This window comes from Nyctereutes procyonoides, unplaced genomic scaffold, assembly GCF_905146905.1.
Source record: "Nyctereutes procyonoides isolate TBG_1078 unplaced genomic scaffold, NYPRO_anot_genome, whole genome shotgun sequence".
Classification (NCBI taxonomy): domain Eukaryota; kingdom Metazoa; phylum Chordata; class Mammalia; order Carnivora; family Canidae; genus Nyctereutes; species Nyctereutes procyonoides.
In genome coordinates, this window is record NW_026575151.1 from 12908736 (window position 1) to 12933519 (window position 24784).

The 24784-nt window shown below is 37.0% G+C and overlaps 1 protein-coding gene across 2 annotated transcripts in view; it reads right to left on the bottom strand.

Moving 5' to 3' along the window:
- Positions 1-24784, bottom strand: part of USO1 (USO1 vesicle transport factor) — a 90708-nt gene that overhangs the window by 12917 nt on the left and 53007 nt on the right. Inside the window, exons 9-17 of one of the 2 annotated variants that reach the window (XM_055313108.1) lie at positions 13300-13478; positions 9281-9421; positions 7534-7620; positions 6995-7151; positions 6148-6359; positions 4574-4594; positions 980-1090; positions 554-672; positions 223-404 (exon numbers count right to left, since the gene is read on the bottom strand). In XM_055313108.1, coding sequence (XP_055169083.1) covers positions 223-404; positions 554-672; positions 980-1090; positions 4574-4594; positions 6148-6359; positions 6995-7151; positions 7534-7620; positions 9281-9421; positions 13300-13478 — 1209 coding nt within the window. The remainder of the gene's footprint in view (positions 1-222; positions 405-553; positions 673-979; positions 1091-4573; positions 4595-6147; positions 6360-6994; positions 7152-7533; positions 7621-9280; positions 9422-13299; positions 13479-24784) is intronic. The other variant, XM_055313107.1, reaches the window with a different exon arrangement.

Sequence of the window (24784 nt, forward strand, 5' to 3'; positions counted from 1 at the left end):
AGACTCAATCAGCAAAAACATATGGCCTAGCTGCATGATAGATAATATATAGTCTTTTCAATCTTATTGAATGTCAAAAGTCCTTCCATGAACTATAGACCAAAAGCTAGGAAAAAACCCCTACTTTTAGGCTTACCATATAATCTACATGTGTCCACAATATACATATACAAAATAATCATAGATATTCTCTGATGAATATCAATATAAACTCCATCTTACCTTCAAGTTCTTTTACCAGTTTCGTAAACTCATGATCAAATATCATGTATTCCGGACTGGGAAAGTTTGGCTGCGGCTTCTGAGATGCTCTGGAATACAACTCATGTTTGCTAATAAATCCTAGTTTCTCTATGAAGTTTTCTTTGCCAATCCTCTTCTCTATTAGTTGTTTTAGTTTCTCTCTACAGAGATAACCATTATGAGATGCTTTAAAAAAAATCATAACAAAACATAAAACTTGGTCTACATTATACTTTGGTAGAAAAAATTTATCATTAACCCTTGATGACATTAGCAGGTCATTTTCCCCTAGCATTTCCCCCTTACTTACTTCATGTAGCTCTCAAGTGAGTTATCATTGAAGTAAATTGAAATGCCCAGCAGAAGGGCACATAAGCCTTGGACCAACTGCTCTTCTTCACCAAGATTTTCTGCAATTTGTCCTGTAAGCTGATATGTTTGTTAAGGAGACCAATGGTTCATAATATCTAGAGTATTTTATTTTACAGTTTGAATTTGACATACATATCATGTAAGAATTTCTAAAAAAATTCCATATATAGTCTAGACAAGCATAAAATAATGGTACACAGACACACACACACATATACAAACAGAGCTCAAGCATCATCACCACCTTAACAGTTTGAAAAGCTGCAACACTGATGAATTCAAATACTTAGAACACAGAACTATCTCTTACTGAGAGAAAGAAATAAAGATACTTACATGTATCTTACTAAAACATAAAGGATACAAATGGAACATTGGCCGAATTGTGAAGAAAATGTGTTACTGCAATGGGACAGTTGCTTAACCAGGTACAAAGCAACATTAATAATCCAACTCTTGTCTGTATTTTGCTTCCCTGCAATAAACAGATAAGTTGGCAGAAATCTCATTTTTTTCCAAACTTAAAGTTGCCCTAAGATCCCCCTCCATTTGCATTAAAAGATCTTTAACATCTTATAAAAGATAAATTAGGAATCCACATGTTAAAAATTGAACGAGAATGCATTTTTGTGTCCTCTACGGGCTGTACCTCCCAAAATGAATAAAGAGCAGACATTACAATTGATTTATGTTCATAAGTACATACCACGTTATCTAAAATACTATTAGTAGAAAAACCTGGTCTGCTAAGGAAGATGAATGACATGAATGCTTAAAAAAATTTATCTGAAAACACTTTACATTGATGTTTATGATGTTTCAATCAGAATTTTAAAAACAAGTTTCTGATAAAAGGACAAATTCTACCTCCTTCAAAAAACATTGGGAAAAAGAAAAAGAAATAATCTCCTGAATTACTCAAATTCCATTAGAGAATATACTCCCTAACAAGAATAAACCATGTTGTAAGCTCACTGAAACATGCCAGATAATGAGAATCACAAATAAAAGAAAGAAAAAGATTTATTTATTTATTTAAATCAGCCAACTGCCCCAACCACTAACGATACCACTCCAACTATGGTTGAACCATTTTGAAAACTAGCAAATCCATCAAAATGACAGTTTCCTAAATTTTAATAAACTAAAGGATAAGAACAGCAAAGTTAAACAAAACTAGTTAGAATCAGTTAGAAGATAGAATGCAACACCCCTCTTAAACTATGGCAACAAAAGAAGATAAAGTACTCAGGAGCCTAACCAATACTGTGTAACACCTAAAGGAGGCTGGGGCATGTGGGTGTCCTGGTCAGTTAAGGTTATCAGCCAACTCTTGATTTCAGCTCAGGTCATGATCTCAGGGTCCCGGAATAGAGCGCTGCCTACTGCCCCCCATCTGGGCTCCAAACTCAGTGGGGAGTCTACTTCAGGATTTCTTTCTACTTGTGCCCACTCCTCCATTTTCTCTAAAATAAATAAATAAACCTTAAAAAAAAAAAGCCTAAAAAAAATAAATAAATAATTTAAAAAAGCCTGTATGAGGAAAATTTAAAAACACTCCTACAAAGCACAAAAGTAGACATGGCAGGCAGAGGCGGAAGGCCCACTGTGCCAGAGGCCGGGCATCAGCCTTAACCCTCACTCTGCCAGCACCTCTTCCCTTTCCCTGGCTTATTCTCTTCCTTCTGTTTGGAGCCTATGAGGGCAGGTCCTCATGCCCTGTCACTACTTCTCTTCTGGGGAATGTGGGTGCAAATCCAGGGTTGGGGGCCTCTGCCCTCACCCCCTCCCACCCAGGATCCTAGCCCCATGCCCTCTGGCATAGCTTCTTCCTGCAGAAAAACAAACCTTTGGTCTCTACCTGAGAGAGAAGCCATGTCCCTTGTGTTGTCTCTTGCCTGTCCCACCTGTGCCCTGCCCTCCAGCTTGTATTTAAGTCCCTGGGGTGCCCCTCACTCCCAGGTTCCCCTCTGGTGTCATGTCAGGCATTTTGCAAGGAAAAGCCACTTGGGGAAAGACAAAGGACAAAAAATAAATTTCCACTGGCCCTCGGGTGAGCCGAGGGTTTTTGCAAGGAAAAAAAAAAAAACAAACAGTAGAAAGACACCATGTCCTTAGAAAAAGTCAAGATCATGAAGATATTAATGCTATGTTAATCTATAAAAAAAAAAACAACAGTAGAAAGACACCATGTCCTTAGAAAAAGTCAAGATCATGAAGATATTAATGCTATGTTAATCTATATAAAAAAAACAGTAGAAAGACACCATGTCCTTAGAAAAAGTCAAGATCATGAAGATATTAATGCTATGTTAATCTATAAAACTCATGTAATCCAAATAAAAATACCAAAAGATTTTTTCTTCTCCCCACAGAACTAAACAACCAGGTTCCTGAGTTCATCTGGATGGGAATTAAAAGAACCAAAGCTTCTACTGTCCTACCTTGTGCAAGTTCAATATGCTATGTGGGCCCCAATCTCCTCATTTAGTTAAGAGAGGCCTTTGGATTAAATAATCTCAAATACAGAAGTTAAAGGGATAGGCTCAGAATACCAGGATTTGTATCCTGGTTCTAAAACTCAACAGCATGAAACCTTATCATTATCCTTCAACAGGAGAAATAGTCAATATCCATTTTTTTTTTTAATTTTTTGTCAATATCCATTTCATAGAATTGTGGAGTGGATTAAATGGGTTAATGCTGAAATTATAATTTTAGAGCATTCTGAGGGTTTAGTTACTAGAAATCACAGATTTTACAGGATGGAAGAGAATCACAAACAAAATAAAGCTGAATCATCTTATCTTTAACATAAATTATTATGTTTTCCTTACAATTTTCTAAATAAAAATCCCTCTTATTCCTACTTGGTGGATTTCAAGTTTAGTATTTTTTCTTTTTTTAAAGATTTTATTTATTTATTTATTCATGAGAGACTCAGAGAGAGAGGCAGAGGCAACACAGGCAGAGGGAGAATCAGCCTCCATGCAGTGAGCCCGATGTGGGACTTGATCCCAGGACCCCAGGATCATGCCCTGGGCCAAAGACAGACACCTAACCGCTGAGCCACCCAGGCATCGCACACGTTTAGTATTTCACATTGTTTATAAAAATATAAAAATAAAAATATAAAAGCTGGGGTGGCTCAGCTGGTTAAGCATCTGCCTTCACTCAGGTCAGGATCCTAGGGTCCTGCTTCTCAAATAAAATCTTTAAAAACAGATACAAAAAGCTAACATTTTAAACTTCTACTCTTCAGGGATCCCTGGGTGGCGCAGCGGTTTGGAGCCTGCCTTTGGCCCAGGGCGCGATCCTGGAGACCCCGGATCGAATCCTACGTCGGGCTCCCGGTCCATGGAGCCTGCTTCTCCCTCTGCCTGTGTCTCTGCCTCTCTCTCTCTCTCTCTGTGTGACTATCATAAATATGGGTTACATCCAGAATAACCCATAATATTTAATTCAGAAATCTTTCACATTACAAAATTATACTTACTATTGTACATTTTCACTAAACTAAGTAACATAAAAGTCATCACATTCTTTCATGTACTGACTATCTAAAGACAAAATTCTTAACCCTAAATTTTACTAGCTTCAAAATGGTTTCAGGGAGAAATAAAGAAGCAAGCTTAGGTGAAGAAACATACACACACACACAAAACCACCAAAAAACCCAAACCAAGGAATTCCAGAAAGTGCAAGCATACCCAAAGGAAGCACAAGTATAGCTTCAGACTCATTCCCACAGTTCTTAGTAATACCACTACATGGAGAAAACATCCCACAGAGAAAAACTGGAGAGCCACTTATGATGAGAGAAACTTGCTGATGCATGAAAGTGTGAGTAGAATACAACTTTAAACAAGCAGTTAAAAAAAACCATCAGCAAAACCCAAGACAAAGAAAAGCCTTGTTGTAAGAGGGAAATGCCTAAGCTGAAAGAAGCAATACATACCCGTCTGTCGATCTTATCACCCTGCAAATTATACATTACAAATTACTCACAAATATTACTGCTTTAGAAAAATTTAACTCTAGAAAAATCACTCACAGATGGTTCCTACAAACCCACACCAATAATTTGGGACAGGACAGTTCTAATCTTGTATTATATAATAATACATCTACATTTTGGAGGAGAGGGGATCATTTTATAGCACTGTGGGAAGATACCATTCTTGAGAATTTCTCATTATGCATTAATCGTGAATACAATGTTAGAACAAAGTCCCTCTGGTGGCAGTGGTCAGTTAATTGCTGTTTGGCTTAAGAGAATCTGTTTTTCAACAGCAACATGAGAATGACAAGTATTAAATACATAAGAATATGAATATTTGGGGGTAGTTTTTTCAAATCATTAATAAATAAATGAGGGCAGCCTGGGTGGCTCAGCGGTTTAGTGCCTGCCCTTGGCCTGGGGCGTGATCCTGGAGTCCCACGTCAGGCTCCCAGTATGGAGCCTGCTTCTCTCTCTGCTTATGTCTCTGACTCTCTCTCTCTATCAAGAGTAAATAAAATCTTAAAAAAAAAAAAAGATAAATCAAAAATAAAATAGGCTTTCAATCTAAGTAAACAGATTTTAAACAACAAAGGAAGTGTACAACCCCCTTTCCACTATGTTAATTCTTAACTTTTAATTTATAGCTTCCTGTGGATGGCATGGATGTCTCTTTAAAAACTCACAATAAATCAACAAGTGTGACAAAATTAAAAATTAAGAAGGACACAGCACCTTATCACAGGGAGGAGGCAGACAGGAAAATTCCAATGGACAGGATGATTTTTGATTTAAGTATACTTTTACTTTGTATGACTGCTGATAGCTGTAGTTTCATTAAAGAGAGAACCTGAACTATTCAACAGCAAGGTTGGTGCATGGGCACAAATCATGCAGGAGTGAGAACCTTAAATACCTTAGCATCCACACTTCAGTTAAGCTATGATGTTCTCGTTAGGGGTCTAGAGGAATCAAACAGTTACATTTTTTTCCATTTTACTAGCTAAATGATATGCCTTAGGGTTTCGATGATTTGAGTGCTCATAAACATCAAGGAGTACACTGTTTAACTATGCAAGCAATGGACTGGTATTCTCACTTTGTTTCCTGAAAGAAGAGGGATTGGCTTGGGAAGAGAAAGAGGAAGTATGCAGCTACGAACTTTGTTCTATTCCTTCTTATAAACTGACAAAAAATTCGCCTATAGAGCAGAACAAGGAAAGGACATGCAGAACACTGTGGATGCTGTAGAAGGAACAAAAAGAAAAAAACAAAACACCTTTCTGTCCAGAATACATGTTTCCATCATGAAGCAGACCTTAATGACTAGTTGACAAAACCACTCATGTAAGAATATTTATTGCTTTCTCTCCAGACTGTTTCTTGTTACAACAAGCCAATGAGGAGGTAAGTCCATGCCTCTTTCCGTTTTCATCTGTGTCTAAGGATATGCTAAAATCCTTGTATCCTTGACATAAAAATGTAGTGCTGAAAACTTTTCCCCCTCAGAGAAGTTCTGCTCGCCACTTTACCTGTGAAAGGATGTTGGTGCACTGTTGTAATAAAGAAACTGGAGGGTTGCCGATACTTGTAGCAAGCTGAACCCTGAGCAACTGTTCTTTCTGGGTAGCGTTTTCTTGCAAAGCATGGGCAAGGGCCACAGCTGCACACCAGTTTGAAAGTGAATCAGTAGAAAATAAACCTCCGCACAGTAACTGACCAGCTGAGACAGAGTTACCTGTTGCTACAAAGATAGGAGGCAGATGATAATAAAAAATTAAATGTTTTACACACACACAAATCGTATGATATACTATTTTTAAATCTGTTAATTAGAGGTATTAGGTGATACTTTTAAAAGTCTGCTTTTCAAAACAAAATAAAAGGACCTTGGAAGAAGAGTGGCAGAACAAAGAAATATTAGAACATTTTAGGGATCAAACTGAGGAGATGATGATATTCCAGAAAATGACCATCTTAATTAAAAGCTGCATTTCTGGGATCCCTGGGTGGCGCAGCGGTTTGGCGCCTGCCTTTGGCCCAGGGCGCGATCCTGGAGACCCAGGATCGAATCCCATGTCGGGCTCCCGGTGCATGGAGCCTGCTTCTCCCTCTGCCTGTGTCTCTGCCTATCTCTCTCTCTCTCTGTATGACTATCGTAAATAAATAAAAAAATTTAAAAAAAAAAAAAAAAAAAAAAAAAAAAAAAAAAAAAAAAAAAAAAAAAAATAAAAGCTGCATTTCTAAAGCAAATTCAAGGAAATGCCATACTTTAAATATTCCACCTACACCAGGGTCTGTTATCATTTATGACACATTTTATCATTAAAAACTTTAAAGACTACTTTTCAAAACAAAAATTAGAACAAAATTATTTACCATCAATAGTGGAAGGTAGAAGCGTTGACACAATTTCTCCTTGTCCTTTTTGGTTTTTATATAAGAAACACTGGAAACAATAGAGAACAGCACAGCGCAGTACAAACGGCTGCCTTTCATTAACCATGGACATGAGAAGTACTACAATTGCTGGTCTGTTGCGTTAAAAAAAAAAAAAAAGAACAAAAGAAACGTTTGCGACCCAACTACATGAATCACTAACCAGCCATTGCTGCTGACTGAAGAACCAGAACCAGAATGCCAGCAGGTTAATATTTCCATCTCCATCTTGCAGAAATGATAACTGCAGCATAACTCCATTTGCTTAAGGCACAGTGGAGGTAGAAGAGCCCAAATACCTAAGCTCCAAGGACTGCAAACTCTTTTAAAATACCAACATGTTTATCTTGTCAGGTAATTTCTAGTTTCAAAACCTACAGCTCAACTTCTTAGGAGAAGATGTATATATGAGATATCCTAAAGACTCAAAGTAAGTTTTGACTTTCTCAAAGGAATCACAGTATTTCCCTTTTCCTACCTTGGGGGTTTGAAGGTGCATTTACAGAAGCAAAGTAGTCTTGGTTCACTTGGTAGCCTCGAATAACTTCTGATACAGTATTAATGGTCTATGGGGGGGGGATAAAAATTTAGAGAGAGTAAGTCAAGGAAGAAAACCTGTTTTCAAAAGAAGAAAATGTTATATATCCTTCTGTGTTTTGCTTTTAAATGCCAAAATTCAGACACACAAAAAAGCAGTGACAGCATTGTAATCTTCTAACACTTTTGAAATAACATTTTAAAACATTAAGTGCAGGCCTCTAATTAGAAAATAACACTGAACTACAAGCATTTAAAATATCAAAAAACTCAAATTAATAGTATCCTCAAAAAAAAAAAAGTATCCTCTAAGAGACAGAATCTATTTCTACAAAACAAGGATGCTTTAAGATAAAAATCAGAGAACAAATTTAAAATATAATAAAATTTCAATGTAAGGACAACACTGAAAATACTTCCAAGAAAATAGAATAAAAAGACAAACTAGGTCCACAGAAAGTCCAACAACCTATTAATGTGGTTTGCAGAAACAGAACATAAAAGAAAAAAATTATCAAGAGACATAAAAAACATTCTCAGGACTGAAGGACACATGTCTATAGTTTGAAAGGGCCCAGTGAGTGTCAAAAATAATTGGGGAGGGCAACAACAAAAAAAGATCTGTAGTACTGCACATCATCAGTGTATTTCAGGAAGCCAGAAAGACAAGATCCCAAAAATTTCTAGAAGAAAAAAAGATTACGTAAAAAGGATTAAGATTAAAAATGGCTTCAGATTTCTTAACGGCAGCACTGAAATAATGTTCTGAAAGTTGTGTTATGATTTCACCTCTGAATCCACACCTACCCAAATATTAGAGTAACTCTCAAAGTAGAAGCATGACATGAAAGAGTTAAAAACAAGTTCACAAAAAAAAAAAAAACAAGTTCACTTGCCATTTACCGTTTTCAGGAAGTTAAATAACTAAGATAATGAGCAAAAGGTGGGGGATAAAGTCTTGGAATCCTGATAACTCAGGGAGTCAAGAGAACTAAAAAGAAGTCCTAGGGGGATGGTGAAAGTCCCAGGACAAGAGATGTGAACAGAAGAAGAAAATAACCAGCCCGTGTTGGAGCAGGGGGGATGGAAGGCTTCCAGAAAGAAAAATGTCTGGGATGGAAATGACATGTTAAACCGGTGATGGTATTCATATGCAGGCATACAGAAAATCAGTAAGATGAAAAAAGAACACTACTACAACTCAGGAAGGAGAGAAGGATATTTTAAAAAGTTATTAGGGTACTGGCTTACAGGACAGTTTTTATGTAGTCATAAAATTATAAACCCTGATGATTGATATAAATACAAACATCAGGGGAAAAGAATTTATAATTCTAGGAGTACGTAAGACTACTTAAGTCTGAAGTCTTATTTGACTAAGTCATACTGTTCTCAAAATTAAAAACATAAATCACACTGTGCCCTCCTGTTGAATACAATAAATTTTATGAGAAATCCTGGAAGCTTTAACATTATTTATAGACTATTAAACTTGAGAAATGAGTCTACTTTTTGGGCTTAATACTGTCATCATTATGCCAATTATATTTTAGTAGGATCAATAAGGAATTTAACATATAAAAATGGTTAACTTTCACTGTTTTTTTTCTGTAGCTGTCTGTCATCTAGTGCTTCTTAGGATTCCCAGTTTCAACTTCCACAGAGTAGCCCCTCCCTCCACGTGTTTACCTCGGTCAGGATATCAGCAGGAACTCCAGTAGCCATTAGGATAGTGCAGAGCTGCTGCAGTAAGCCACACTGGAACATAGCTTTCTGGCAGCTACTGGTGGCACCAGGAGGGTTGGTGGGAGATACCAGTACACGAACGAGCTGAGAAAGAAAAACAAAATTTGTCTTTAAAGATTTTAGAATTTTCGAGGGAAATTATCTACATAAACAAGAATATCTTTGTGAAGGATTCCCTCACCTACTCAGCCACATCTAGGTGCTCTTCCCTTCATGCTTTCATGGCACTAGTTCTGTTATAGTACATTGTACATTATTATGCCATTTGCTCCAGTTTGTCTTCTTCAGGTGATTGTGAGCTCCCAAACCAGACACTGCCTCAGTCACTTTTGTATTCCAGAGAATGAGCCCAGTATTAATCGCATGGATTTTATTCAATAAATTAATGAATGAATATGTAACAGGGTGGCACATTTCTATCAAATAAAGATGAACTACCTAATTAGAGAGTAGATCTGAAAATAGAATGGCTTGAGATGTGACAAATTCCCCTTAAACTGGAGATACTTAAAGAGAGACTAAAACTACAACTGAACACATGGTAGAAGATATCTGCATTAGGCAAGGGGTACCTCATTGACTACTAATGCTAATTAAATCCTTATGGGGCAGCCAGGGTGACTCAGCAGTTTAGCGCCACCTTCAGCCCAGGGCGTCATCCTGGAGACCAGGGATGGAGTCCCATGTCAGGCTTCCCACATGGAGCCTACTTCTCCCTCTGCCTGTGTCTCTGCCTCTCTCTCTCTCTGTGTCTCTCATGAATAAATAAATAAAATCTTTTAAAAAAAATCCTTATGGCTCTACGATTAGTCTGAACCTGAACATGGAAACTGAGAAACATAAAAAAATGTCACCCCAAATATGCGTGTATAAAATCTTATATATTAAGACCAAATGGGAAATTTATGATAATACTTTATTAAATGGGTTAATACATTGATGTCACTACAGAGAGGCTTTAGGATTACCTATTGGTTCATATCCTTAGACCTTTCCAGTTAGGCCTCCATGGTTTTTTTTTTTTAATTTATTCTCCTCCTACCCTTATGTGAAAAAATACATATATTTAAAGCAAATACCAAGCTAGATGTCAGTTCTCCCATAAATATTTCTTTATGCATCTCTAACTAAAAAAGATATTTATTTATTTATTTATTTATTTTAGATTTTATTTATTTATTCATCAGAGACCGAGAGAGAGAGACAGAGAGAGAGAGAGAGAGAGAGAGAGACATAGGCAGAGGGAGAAGCAGGCTCCATGCAGGGAGCCCGATGTGGGACTCAATCTCGGGTCTCCAGGATCACGCCCTATGCTGAAGGTGACGCCAAACCACTGAGCCACCTGGGCTGCCCTAAAAAGGATTTTAAAAACATAATCATCATGCCATTACTGTACTTAACTAAATCAACAATAATTCCTTAATATCATCTAATAGCAGTTGAGTATCTTTATTGATGATGTAAAAAAAGAAAAGATAATTATCAATTTTCTAGATGACAGAGAAGTAGGAAAAGGTGACCGAAGAACGAGGGAATACTTAATATAAGGATAAGAAAACAATGGAAAGACTTAATAACAACATTCAAATATGTAAAATACCATAAGGAATGGACTTGTATTTTCCCAGAGAGCAAAACAAGGGGACGTTTGCAGGAGCTTTATCAAGACAGATTTTGACTCATTATACAGATTTTTTTTTTATTTTTTTTTAAGATTTTATTTATTTATTTACGAGAGAGAGAGAGAGAGAGGAGAGAGGAGAGGGAGAGAGGCAGGGACACAGGCAGAGGGAGAAACAGGCTCCATGCAGGGAGCCCTACATGGGACTCGATCCTGGGTCTCCAGGATCACACCCTGGGCTGAAGGTGGCGCTAAACTGCAGAGCCACCTAGGCTGCCTGGATTAAGTTTTTAATAACTAGAATTACCCCAAAATGAAAAGGATTCTCTCATAAGGTAATGAGCTTTCTGAGAGTTGCTGGCAGTATCTGACCAAAAAAATGGTATATAAGTGTATATACATGCCTATAGGAATAGGAGGTGGAACTAGCCATAACACTATCATTCCAGGACAAAATTAAAATGTTTTATGACCAAAAAACTTTTCAAAAAGATGCTTTTCCCAAATTTAATCTGTAAAATCTGAATAAAATATCCTCAAACACATCAAATTCAACTTTTAGAATTTTTAAAATCAATCATGATTTCAACTGCAAAGATGAATAATTTCAGTTAGGATGTTATCTATCCAAATAGGACCGTTTATCATTTTTTTATGCATTTTCATTTGGTGTGTAATAGAGAACTGGAAGTACAAGCAACCCTACATAAAACAGGTCAAACAGCAGAAGATAACCTGTGCAGCCTGTGAAGTCATGAATGTATCAACTACTCAATCTTTGAGATGAGTAGTTGAGATGAGATGAAGAATATATTAAATTGAATTAAAATCAGTTTCTTTATTTTGAAGTTTATGTTTAAGATTTTATTCACTTTTTATAAGTCAAGAATACTCAAAGAACCAATTTACTATGTACCTAAAATACTATATATTTTTGTTGATATTCAGCATTCTAGTCTACGTTTTTTTGTGGTAAAACAACTTTACTTTTTAGAGAGTGACACTTTCCTTACATAGTACTCTAAACTATAAAATACGCGTGGACTCCTCCAGCACTTTAAATCTTCTCTGCTTGGCAAGATATATATGTTTTTGCACATCACCAGATCCTTTCACTGTCTAATCCCGTTTTGAAAGAGGAATTTCCTTTATTAAGGAAGTGGTATTGAGCAAAGATACCAAGTTTAGTATTTTGAAAGCAAAAAAACTAACACGGTCTCGAAATGTGTAATACTGACATGTGAAAATAGAAACGAAGTGGGGAGTATAAACTAGATTTTATCCATGTTCTCCTGTAGAATATTTTCCTAACCATTTTTAGGCATATTCTATATAGCTAGTTACCTATATAGGGTAACTATAATTTATTATCTAAATTGGGACCCTTTAGATGTGGAGGATACTGTAATAGTAATTACAAAATAGATACTAGCCTGGCAAAATGGGGCATCTGGTCACCCTAATTATCAATCAACCTACATAGCCAACTCCCAGGGTACGCAGCAATATTCACACTCTAGTTACTAGAGAAAACATCTATCTAGTTTTGAGGAAAACAACTTCAGAGATGCAGGCACAGTTCAGAGATAGTCAAAGACCCACAATAATCACCAGAGAGTGAGTAAATTGGGAGGCTAGTGTATAAAAAATTAAAGGACTGAAAAGGAATAATGAAGAAGTAAAATACTTCAAAGAATTTCATATATTCTCTGATGCAGAAATCATTTGGGATCCTACTGTCTTCACTTTTACTGTCCATCACCACAAAGCTTTCACCATAAAGCTTAAATAAAATTACAGGTGATATGTCAGTTTAACTTGTGTCAGACTCTAAAACAGATTGTTAGTCTTTGGGGCAGGCACATTATCATTCATTTCCCAGTAGTCAGTGCCTAGCTTTCAGTAAATGTTTACTGAATTAATTTATTTGCTGAACGTAATATTCTGAACATTAAAGCTTTAAATGAAGAAAGCAAATTTTAAAAATTCAAATCAATAATCTAACCTATTATTCTCTGAGTGCAAAACCATCAAGACACTATAAATTTGGATTTGCTTTAAAAAAAATCCAGCAGGGCAAGAGAGGGGAATAAAAGATGAAAAAAAAACTTGCAGGTGTTAATAATTATTGAAGCTGAGTGACGGGTGTATGTAATGGGGGTGGGGGGTCGGAGGTTAATGGCAGAGGATCTTTGAGCGTAACTGCAAATCTTCATATTAGGTTTTTTTAAGCCCATCTGAAACCAACTCAACATCCTAGATTTATCAAACATAAGCAATCTTCTTTTTGAAAGGAACATTGTCAAAATTCTTATGACATTTATGTCTAACTACAGTATACCTGTAGCATTACGTGCAGATTAGTCACTTTCTGCGCAGACCAGCCAGAATTTTCATCTCCAACATCAAACCAAGGTTTCATACGTTGAATATATGAGCCTTCTTTAAAAAAATTTTGATTGGAATTGTTGTTTTTTAACAAGTTTTGGAGCAAAATCAGACAATCTTCTACCACTATACCTGAGGAAAGAATGTAAAATTAATAGTGTTAAGGCTGATAAAACCTGAAGGAAAATTCAACCCCCAAACACTTTGGGGGGATGGCAGAGGATCTTTTTTGTTTTTTAAAGATTTTATTTATTTATTTTAGACACAGAGTGCATGCACATGTGTGTGTGTGCAGGGGAGGAGCAAAAAGGGAGGGAGAGGGACTAGCAGACTCCACTCCATGCTGAGTGCAGAACCTGAGGCTATGCTCCATCTCACAACCTTGAGATCATGACCTGAGCTAACATCAAGAGTCAGACGCTTAACTGACTGAGCCACCCAGATCCCCACAACCAAATACTTTTAAAAAGAAATCTCTGAGCTGAGCATTTCTTCAGTATGGCAAGGCAGACAGAAAGCCTGACTCCTGATGGCCACAGACCACAAGCTGTGTGCTCTTTCTCAGGTCCCCACTGATGTCTTGACCATTCTGTTCAACTATCCACTCACCTCCGTAACTCATATTTTTTCTTCAGATCCCAGATTAAACATCCAGACCTGATGACCAGGTTAGCATTATCATGATCCAGCTACAGACTTTCACAAAAGACTGCTCCTTTTATTACTTAGTATCTGTCTTCTCTACTAGATTATAATTCATAAAGACAGGGATGGGAGTGCCCTACTAGGATACAGTGACTTACTCTATATCCTCAGCAGAGACAGAGACAAGATATCAGGTCTATAATTATCACTATTAAATATTTGTTGAATGAATCAATCATATCTTAAAATTTTATTATTTTATTTTTTTAAAAGATTTTATTTATTTATGAGACAGAGGGGGGGGGGAGAGAGAGAGAGAGAGAGAGAGAGAGAGAGAGAGAGAGAGACAGACACAGGCAGAGGGAGAAGCAGGCTCCATACAGGGAGCCTGATGTGGGACTTGATCCTAGAACCCCAGGATCACACCCTGACCTGAAGGCAGATCCTCAACCGCTGAGCCACCAAGTGTCCCGAATCAATCATATCTTATTTAAATTCTAAGAAGCACCTGACATTGTTGTCTTGCTGTCTCTTTCTAGAAACTTCCTCTTCCCGTGGTTTCTCAAACACTAACCACTCTCTTCTCCTGTTCCTTACAAATTTCTGGCCACTCTTCTGCCTTACTATTGGTCCTGATTTCTGCTATCCATTTATTCCTATCTCTGCTTATTAACATACTATGCTATAGGGTATTTTTATCCACACTACAGCCTACATTAGTATATTTAAGCTTAAAGTTCACCAACTAATCTCTACAAAATGCTAGTTTAACCAAGGATCTGTTTCCTCAAGAATATGACTGATGCTAGATGTTCACAGCTAGTAGGTTCCTCTGTGCAGTACACCTACACTTTTACTCCTATTAGAGTTTTATGTTTACAAAAATCATTTCCTTTTTTTTTTTTTTAATTAACAGAGTTTATTTGGGGGGCACCTGAGTGGCTCAGTTGGAAGATCATATGACTGTTGATCTCAGGGTTGTCTGAGTTCAAGCCCTATGTTTAATATAGAGATCACTTAAATAAATAAAACTTAAAAAAAACTTTATTTTTTAGAGCAGCTTTGGTTTACAGAAAAACTGAATAATAAATTAAAAGGAATCCCCATATGCTCTCCTTCTCAGTTTCCCCTATTACTAGATAGCATTAGCATGGTGCATTTGCTATGACTGATGAATGAATACTGATATATTATTAAAGTCCACATTTCAAATTAGGGTTCACTCTGTGTTGTTTGGGGTTTGGCATATTAGTTTTGACATACATATATCATGATGTACCTACCATTACAGTATCATACAGGATAGTTTCACAGTTACAACTACTCATTTCTCTTTCCCCAAATGCCTGGTAACCATTTATCTTTTCACTGTGTTTATAAAGTTTTGCCTTTTCCAGATGTTATATTTCACTTAATATGCATTTAAGATTCCTTTATGTCTTTTCATTGCTTAAGTTTTACTGTTGAATAATAATTAATAATAATGATAAATTTACTGTCTGGATGTACCAGTTTACCCACTCAACTACTGAAGGACATCTTGATTGCTTGTAAGTTTTAACAGCTATAAATACAGCCACTATAATATTCGTGTGTAGGATTTTGTATGGATATAATTTTCGCACTCATTTGGGTAAATACCAAGGAGTGTGATTATTGGATCATATCGTAAGAGTATGTTTGGTTTGGTAAGAAAATGCTAAGCTGTCTTCCAAAATGAGTCATTTTGCACGAGCAATGAATGACAGTTCCCATAGCTCTACATCCTTGACTGCTTTTGGTACTAGTGTTCTGGATTTTCACCAATCTACAACAGGTGTATAGTGCTATCTCAATGTTTTAGTTTGTATCTCCTTAATGATTTATGATGCTGAACATCTTTTCATATGCTATTTGCCATCTATATATCATCTTTAGTGATGTTTTTGCCCATTTTTAAATTGGGTTATTTACTTATTGTTGAATTTTAAGAGTTCTTTGAGTATTCTGGATACAAGTCCCTTCTCAGACTATATTATGCAAATACTTTCTTCCAGCATGTGGTTCATCTTTTCATTGTCTTAACAGTAAAGTCCTATGTATCAATTTTTTTCTTTCATGGATCAAGTCTTTGGTATTGCATCTAAGAATAAATTACTTTGTAATTTACAAATCTACTGTGCTATTTATACTAGTTATTAATGAACTATTATATAAATTGCCAAATAATTGTCCCCCCTTATCTGCAGTTTCACTTTCTGAGGTCTCAGTTATTTGTGTCAAGTGCCATCCAGAAGCAGATGATCCTCCTCCTGATTTAGAGTCAGAAGGTTAATTAACAGTAGCCTAATGCTACATCACAATGCCTACATCATTCACCTCAACACAGACATCATTTCATATCATCATGAGAAGCAAGGTGATTACAGCACAATATTTTCAGACACAGAGGAAGTAAGATCATATTCATATAACTTTAATTACACTATATTGTTACAATTGTTGTATTTCATTATTTGCTGTTAATCTCTACTGTGCCTAATTTATAAATTAAAATTTATTGTAGGTATGTAGGTATAGGAAAAAAATACTGTATATATTGAGTTTGGTACTATCTATGGTTTCAGGCATTCACTGGGGGTCTTGGTATATATTCCCTATAGATATGAGGTGATGACTATAATAACAGAGCTATTTTTTTTAACAGAGCTATTTTTATAAAAACTAAGTCTTTCACAAAACTCCGTGAAAGCAAGTCCTTAAGAACAGCTGTTGTTGGGATCCCTGGGTGGCGCAGCGGTTTGGCGCCTGCCTTTGGCCCAGGGCGCGATCCTGGAGACCCGGGATCGAATCCCACGTCGGGCTCCCGGTGCATGGAGCCTGATTCTCCCTCTGCCTGTGTCTCTGCCTCTCTCTCTCTCTCTCTGTGACTATCATAAATAAATAAAAATTTAAAAAAAAAAAAAAAAAAAAGAACAGCTGTTGTTATATATAAGTAATGCATGTCTAAAAAAACAAGAAAAGTCATTGTAAAAACCCATGAAGATCCTGCACTCCGCTTTAAGGAAACCAAAAAGCAAATCCTACACGACGTATTATAGACATGATGTGAGAAAGATGCAGAAAGATGATGGAAAAACTCCAATTGGTTGACTCATATTTGAAGAAAAGGTTCTGACTCTAACTCAAAAGATTAGTATATTAATGAATATTTAAAAAATTATTACATTTAACTTGAAATAAAATGTTTAAAGGTGTATATTTTAAATCCTGTTTAAAATCTGATTTAACAACAAAAACAAAAAAATCTGATTTAACCAGTCTGATCTCTCCAAATCAAAGGCTTCCTTACCTCATACTGCTGAACCACGTGGATCCTCATCTCCTAAGGAGGAACCACTATATCTGTCCCTTACGCAGGACATTAAGTCCTCGTTAAATAAGATCTGCCATTAGGGGATCCCTGTGTGGCGCAGCGGTTTGGCGCCTGCCTTTGGCCCAGGGCGCGATTCTGGAGACCCGGGATCGAGTCCCACGTCGGGCTCCTGGTGCATGGAGCCTGCTTCTCCCTCTGCCTGTGTCTCTGCCTCTCTCTCTGTGTGTGTGTGTGTGTGACTAACATAAAATAAATTAAAAAAAATTAAAGATCTGCCATTAGAACCATCTAAAGGCTCTGGGGGGAAAAGAGAATGTCAAACTGACAGGTCTTCCCTCCACTGTGCAAAGTGAATTCTAGAGCCTTGAAGGCCACCATCATTTACAAGAAGCCACTGGAAATTATCTTAGCAATCCTAAAGAGTAGCTAATTCTACCTTGCCTTAAAATCCTATTTTCCTTGGTCACCTCTGAAAATATATGCCTTGCTAATCATTTATGCGTTTCCATTTTCTCATCTTAGAATACTTAATCTTCTTTCAAACTCTTTCAAGATGCTACCTCAAACTCCCAAATATTGGTTAATAAAACCTACTAAACCCTCAATTACTTCATGAAACATTTTTTTCTTTAAAGAAGCTGCCTTACTTACCCTGTTAACATTCTGAAGCACAGCCAGTTCATGCTCTCAATCCCATATATCTTAGTGTCAGAACATGGAATCTATGATCATTCCAGCCCAGGGTACTTTCCAGAGACCATAGTTCCTCTGCCTTCTCACAAAATCTCCTGTTTCCTTGAGGATCAGGCCATCTGATCCTCATACCTCCTATCACTCCTCATTACAGTTATGTTAATAAAAACGTGGTTACTACTTTGTCCACTGAAAACATTGCTGGCATTTTACTCAAAATCTTCTTTCTCTACTTTCTACCGTCACTCTTGATTTCAAAGACAATCCATCTAATATCTGGACTTCTCAGTTCCTTGGCCTCATCTTCAGAGAGAATTCTCACTCCATTACTAAAACCTCCCATCTTTCCAGCTCAAGTATTCCCAACATATCTGTTCTATGATTTCTCTGAGATTTTCAACCCATCAACAAGTTTTCTTTCTTGCTTTTTAGAAACCCCCTCTGTCTTTATTTCCTTCCCTATCTAGTTTACATTATATAGGTGTTCATTTCTTTACTCCATAGATAACATACTAAGTTCTTGTTTTACTGTCTTTTCATAGCACCTCCTGGAAAACACACAATCCTGTGAAAAATTAACTGCTTGGCTTTTTACCTATATCACCTAGGCAGCTGAATATTGGAAGGAGTGGGGGGACAGAATCACTTAATCAAGCAGTCTGCAGTGCTGCAAAATCCGGTGAAAACCCTCAAAAAGGGCCTTTATCCCAGCCTGGAAATCTTCCTCATTACAACAGCTAGCTCTCCTATTCTCCAAAAGACTTTTTACCTACTCCGTAATTCTCAACTATGTCCTTCTCTTTCATTCTTAGCATAGGACTCTACTTTCAATTCAACTCACTACCACCAAATCTGAAAAAGGACCTACATCTCCACCTGTGCCTTCCCTGTGATGATGGAAGATGTGCCTCTTTTCCTATCTTAAAAATAAACTCCTACCCCTAGTCTGGATTACATTCCTTTCTCCTTTTTTAAGTATTATGTACCACTGATTAACCATCCTTTCTCTCTCGTGTACCCTCCTCCTTCTCAACTTGCTTATACTGGTTGCAGTCTCTCTCACTTTAAAGAAAAGATTCTCATAGATTAAAGAAGGAGAATAATCTGATGATCTCCATAGATGCAGAAAAAAATTCACTAAAATTCAATATTCATTCATGATGAAAACTCTTAGCAAAAATCAAACTTAAAAAAATCAAACTTAGGGATGCCTGGGTGGCTCAGCGGTTTAGTGCCTGCTATCAGCCCAGGGTGTGATCCTGGAGTCCTGGGATAAAGTCCCACATTGGGCTCCCTACATGGAGCCTGCTTCTCCCTCTGCCTGTGTCTCTGCCTCTCTCTCTCTCTCTGTCTCTCTCATAAATAAATAAATAAAATCTTAAAAAAAAAACTTAATGGTGAGACATCAGCATTCTTATCAAAGTCAGCAACATCCAACACTATTAAAGATTCTAATTAGAGCAAAGAGACAAAAATGAAAAGTGGTACAAGAATTAAGAAGAAAAATGATTACTTTTATAAGCAGAATATACGATTGTCTACACAGAACGCCTTACAACTAATGGTTTAATAAGATGGTTAGACATAAGATCAACATACAAAAATCAAGTAGTGACCACTTTGAGAATGTAATGGAAAAAGATCCCATTCATATGGTAACAAAAACTGTTAAGAAGCTAGGAGTCAATCTAATAAAAAAAGGTGTAACACTCTTGCTCAAAATTATAAAACATGATTCAAAGATCTAAAAGAAGATCTGAAAAAATTAAGAGATAGACTTGGGTTCACAAATGAAAAAAGTCAATACATACAGATGACAATACTCCTTAATCTGTAAACCCAGTATGTTTCCAATCAAAATTCCAAAGGGGTTGCCTGGCTGCTCATTGGTAGAGCATGCGACTCTTTTGGGGTTTTGAGTTTGAGACTCACACTGAGTGCAGAGGTTACTTAAAAAGAAAATATATATACACAGACACACACACACACACATATTTACACTTAATATATAGAACTTGACCAGCAAACAAATTTCATTCAAATGAAAGAACAAAAGGAAATGGCATGCTAAGGCAATTGTGATGAGTGCTTCATAATTCATTCAGATGACCAAAATATATTTCTCAGATTTATTTGATCTTCATCCACAGTTCCTGAAAACACTTCAGAGCCATAAAGGTGAGATGGATATACTGCTATTAATGAAGGTGATTTTGATTTACCCCACTGAAGGGCAGGCAGGACCAACCATGTGACCACAGAGTTGGAACTTTCAGGCCCCCCAAAAAACTCCTCCCACCTCTGGGGAGAGGGGTAAGGCTAGAGGTTGAATCACCTAATGCCTGATGACTTAGTCAATCATGAATTTTTAATAAAGACTCCATAAAAACCCAAGACAGTTTTTTACTCCATCTTTTCAGAGAGTCTCTACACTTAGGGAACCAGAATGCTTCCACCAGGTGTCATTGAGCTGGGACTCAAGCTTCTTGAGGATAGAAGCTCCTTTGTTTTGTAAATTTGATACCGTGAGCATTTATTACTTCTATAATTAAATAATTTCTATATTAAAAAGATTTTACTTTAAGAGTACCGTTAGAGTCATCTGTTCGGGTATAGGGGTCTTTCATGGCTGTAAAAATTTATCATGGGTTAAATCTTATTTTTATTTGCACTCTATGTCAGAGTAGCAGTTACTAGTTAAGCTGTACCAGTTTTGAGGTAAATGTGCTGCCAACCACAAGCATGTGAGGCTGGGTCTTATCGCTGAAGGGGGCCATTCAAATGACTTTCTCAGAGAATCCATATCAAAATGACTTTGCTAGAGTTCCCGCATAACTATATGGAAAGTATAATAACTTTGTCTTAGTTAAGTAGAATATATTTTGATGTGAGAAATCTGGTCCAAACTGTCATTTTTAATGAGTCAGTTTCTTCTGATTTTTTTTTTGTAAAGATTTTATTTATTTATTCATGGAGACACAGATAGAGGCAGAGAACAAAACACTGCTAGCATTTGGGCATATTCCCTTCCTGTATATCTTTATGGGGGAAGTACTAACTATAATTTTTACTGGTTATAAAAATTCATTGTAGGCATTAGAAGATCTCAAACTTCAGAGTACTTAAAAGGTCACTTGGGTTGATTCTGAGTGTATTACTAGCGGGACTTAGCAATTTGTTATTTTCCATAAGCCCTACATGATTCCAGTTCAAGAAGTTCTGCATCAAACTTTAACATGGGGCATCTGGGTGGCTCAGCCAAGTAAGCATCTGACTCTTGATTTCGGCTCAGGTCATGATCTCTGAGTCCAAATATAAGTCTTTGTGGACAGCTTAGATTTCTTCTCAGAAGGAGAATTTTTTTTTTTAAGGATTTTATTTGTTTATTCATGACAGACACAGAAAGAGAGAGAGAGAGAGAGAGCGAGGCAGAGACACAGGCAGAGGGAGGGGCGGGCTCCATGCAAGGAGCCTGACGTGGGACTCAATCCCGGGTCGCCAGGATCACACCCTGGGTTGAAGGCGGCACTATACCGCTGGGCCACTGGGGCTGCCCCCAGAAGTAGAATTTTTGTTCAACAGGTATAAACATTTTTTTTAAGGTTCTAAATATATATTGCTGAACACAGGGCAAGTCTTTAGAAAGCAAGTTATTCATTTGAAATATATGTAATTAAAATGCAATTATTTAACGAAAAAAAAAAAAAAAGAAGCTCCTTTGTTCAGGACCTCCCCCTATTTATCTCTTCACCTGGCTGTTGATTCATATCCTTTAATAAGCCAGTAAACAAAAGTGTTTCCCTGAATTCTGTGACTTAGGTCAGAAGCACAGGTAAAAGCCTGGGCCTTGACTGTCATCTGAAGGGGGACGTAGAGGGTAATTTTTGTAGATATACAGTGTAGAGAAACTTCATATATAAGTAGACACATAAGGACCATTTACAACAATAGTTTGCTAGCAAAAATAGATACAGCCTAATTGTCAACTCAATTAAAAAAAAAATCACGGGGCACCTGGGTGGCCTGGTGGGTTGAGCAGCATCTGCCTTTGGTTTGGTCTGTGATCTTGGAGCCCTAGGATCGAGCCCCACGTCAGGCTCCCTGCTCAGTGGAGGGTCTGCTGCTCCCCCTCTCCCTCCCCCGACTCGTGCTCGCGCACGCTCTCTAATAAATAAAATCTTAAAAAAAATAGATCATAGAATATTCATACTACTGAATAATACATAGTACTTAAAATGAATAAACTAAAGTAATATGTATCAAGGCAGCCCCTGTGGCCCAGTAGTTTAGCACCACCTTTGGCCCAAGGCATGATCCTGGAGACCCAGGATTGAGTCCCATGTTGGGCTCCCTGCGTGGAGCCTGCTTCTCCCTCTGCCTGTGTCTCTGCCTCTCTGTCTGTGTCTCTCATGAATAAATAAATAAAATCTTTAAAAAAAAAAAGTAATATATATCAACATGGATAAATCTGAAAAACATGATGTTGGATAAAAACAGCAAGTTATAAAATTATATTCAAAAGTATGCTTTTTATCTAGTTTAAGAATGTGTAAAATAATGCTATATATGGTTAATATATGATATGTGTGTGTAGAATCACACAAATACATGTTAAAAGTATAAAAACAGGGGCGCCTAGTTGGCTCAGTTCGGTAAGCACCCAACTCTTGATTTCCACTCAGGCCATGATCTCAGGGTTGTGATATTGAGCACTACATTGGGTTCCATGCTCAGCACAGAGTCTGCTGGGATTCTCTCCTTCTCCCTCTGACTCATGCACTTTCTCCGCCCCCCCCAAAAAAATCTTTTTTTTTTTTTTAAAGTATAAAAACACTCACTGGATGGGAAAACAAAATCAAAATACTATAATTTTAGAGAAGAAGGCAGAGTAACGGAACAGTTACATAAAGGACTTAACTATCTGTGGCATTTTATTTCTTTAAAAAAATCTAAAACATGTATAGCAAAATGTAAATAATAGAACTGGACAATAGGTACAAGTGTTTCTTACATTATTTCTGTTTTCAGTATGTTTGAAACATTTCATGTCAACAAAAAATTGAAGAGGCTAAAAATCATTTCCTATTAATCTCCACTTCACATTATTTCTGTTTTCAGTATGTTTGAAACATTTCATACGTCAACAAAAAATTGAAGAGGCTAAAAAACAGTTCAATCTCCAGTTCCTATTCACCTCTCTCTTGACTTTTCCAAATTCTTTGTATGAGTTTTCTCTACTATTCTATTTTCTCACTTCTAATTCACTCCTCTTAACACTGCAGTATGGATTCTGAGGCAATCATTATACTCAATTGCTCTCCCCAAGGTCATCAATGATATCCATGTTTTAAATCCCAAGGTGCAGGGACACCTGGGTGGCTCAGTGGTTGAGCGTCTGCCTTCAGCTCAGGGCATGAACCTGGGATCTGGGATCGAGTCCCACATGGGGCTCCTTGCAGGAAGCCTGCTTCTCCCTCTGCCTGTGTCTCTGCCTCCCTCTGTGTCTCTCATGAATAAATAAATAAAATCTTTAAAAAATGTATTATTTAAAAAAATCCCAAGGTGCATTTCTGCCCTTGTCTGACATCTTTGCAGCTTCTAACAATGCTATCCACTCCCCAGACCCTCCTACAGTCATTTTCCTCTCTCTCAGCCCTCAGTCTCTTTCACCAAGAGTTGCTCCTCTATCTCTTAACATTAGTACAGCTTAGGTTTTGTTTGAGCACTTCCCTTCTCACTCCTTACTCACCCAAACGGACTCATCTAATCTTTAACCTCATTTATCTAATTTTGTTTCATCTATCATCTATATTGTAAATACTCAAATCTTTATCTTCAGGCTGCCCTTCCCTCCAGATTAATATAGCCAAATGTCAACTTCAACTATATTATTCAATTTGCTAATCTCAGTACAGTCAATGCAAATAAACATTTTCTTCTCCAACCTTAGTGCTAGGTTTTCAGATCAATCTCTCATTGATTGTACACACAAGTACAAATGCTGAATTAAAAAAAATAGTCTTGGGACACCTGGGTGGCTCAGCGGTCGGGCATCTGCCTTCAGCTCTGGGCATGATCCTGGAGTCGTGGGACTGAGTCCCACATTGGGCTCCCTGCATGGAGCCTGCTTCTCCCTCTGCCTGTGTCTCTGCCTCTCTCTGTGTCTCTCATGAATAAATTAAAAAAAAATTTTTTTTTAAGTCTCAGGAGCAATAAAGAATTGAAAGTTTATTATTTATTCATTTATTTATTTATTTATTTATTTATTTATTTTTAAGAATTGAAAGTTTAGCAGGCTAACTCTGATAAGAAAATGAGTATTTAGAGAGGTAAACAAGTATAAATACCTTTTGGCTGGAAGTATATTTCTCGATCTTAAAAAACCTAAAACTTTTATTTTGATAGACTGATGGGGCAAGGGAAAATAAATCAAACCCAAGAGTATACACAAGGTGGGAAAGGAATCTAATTGCAAATTCTCCACTAATAAGCTGAGACTTCAAAGGGCTATGTCCTCAGGGTGAGAATAACCAAAAGTTTTCTAATCCTTATAGATCTTAGAGCTTGGTTTTGAATTGCCTAAGTGGTCTAGGAACTCTCAAGCCTTAAACCTGGACTAAGTTGATCCCAGATAAACTGCACTCCCAGGGCCTGGCAGAAACAACTATGTTTTCTCTAAAAGAAATTCCTAGGCTTCAAATTCCTATGAATAATTCTGTTAAATAAAACATAACACATAATCAAA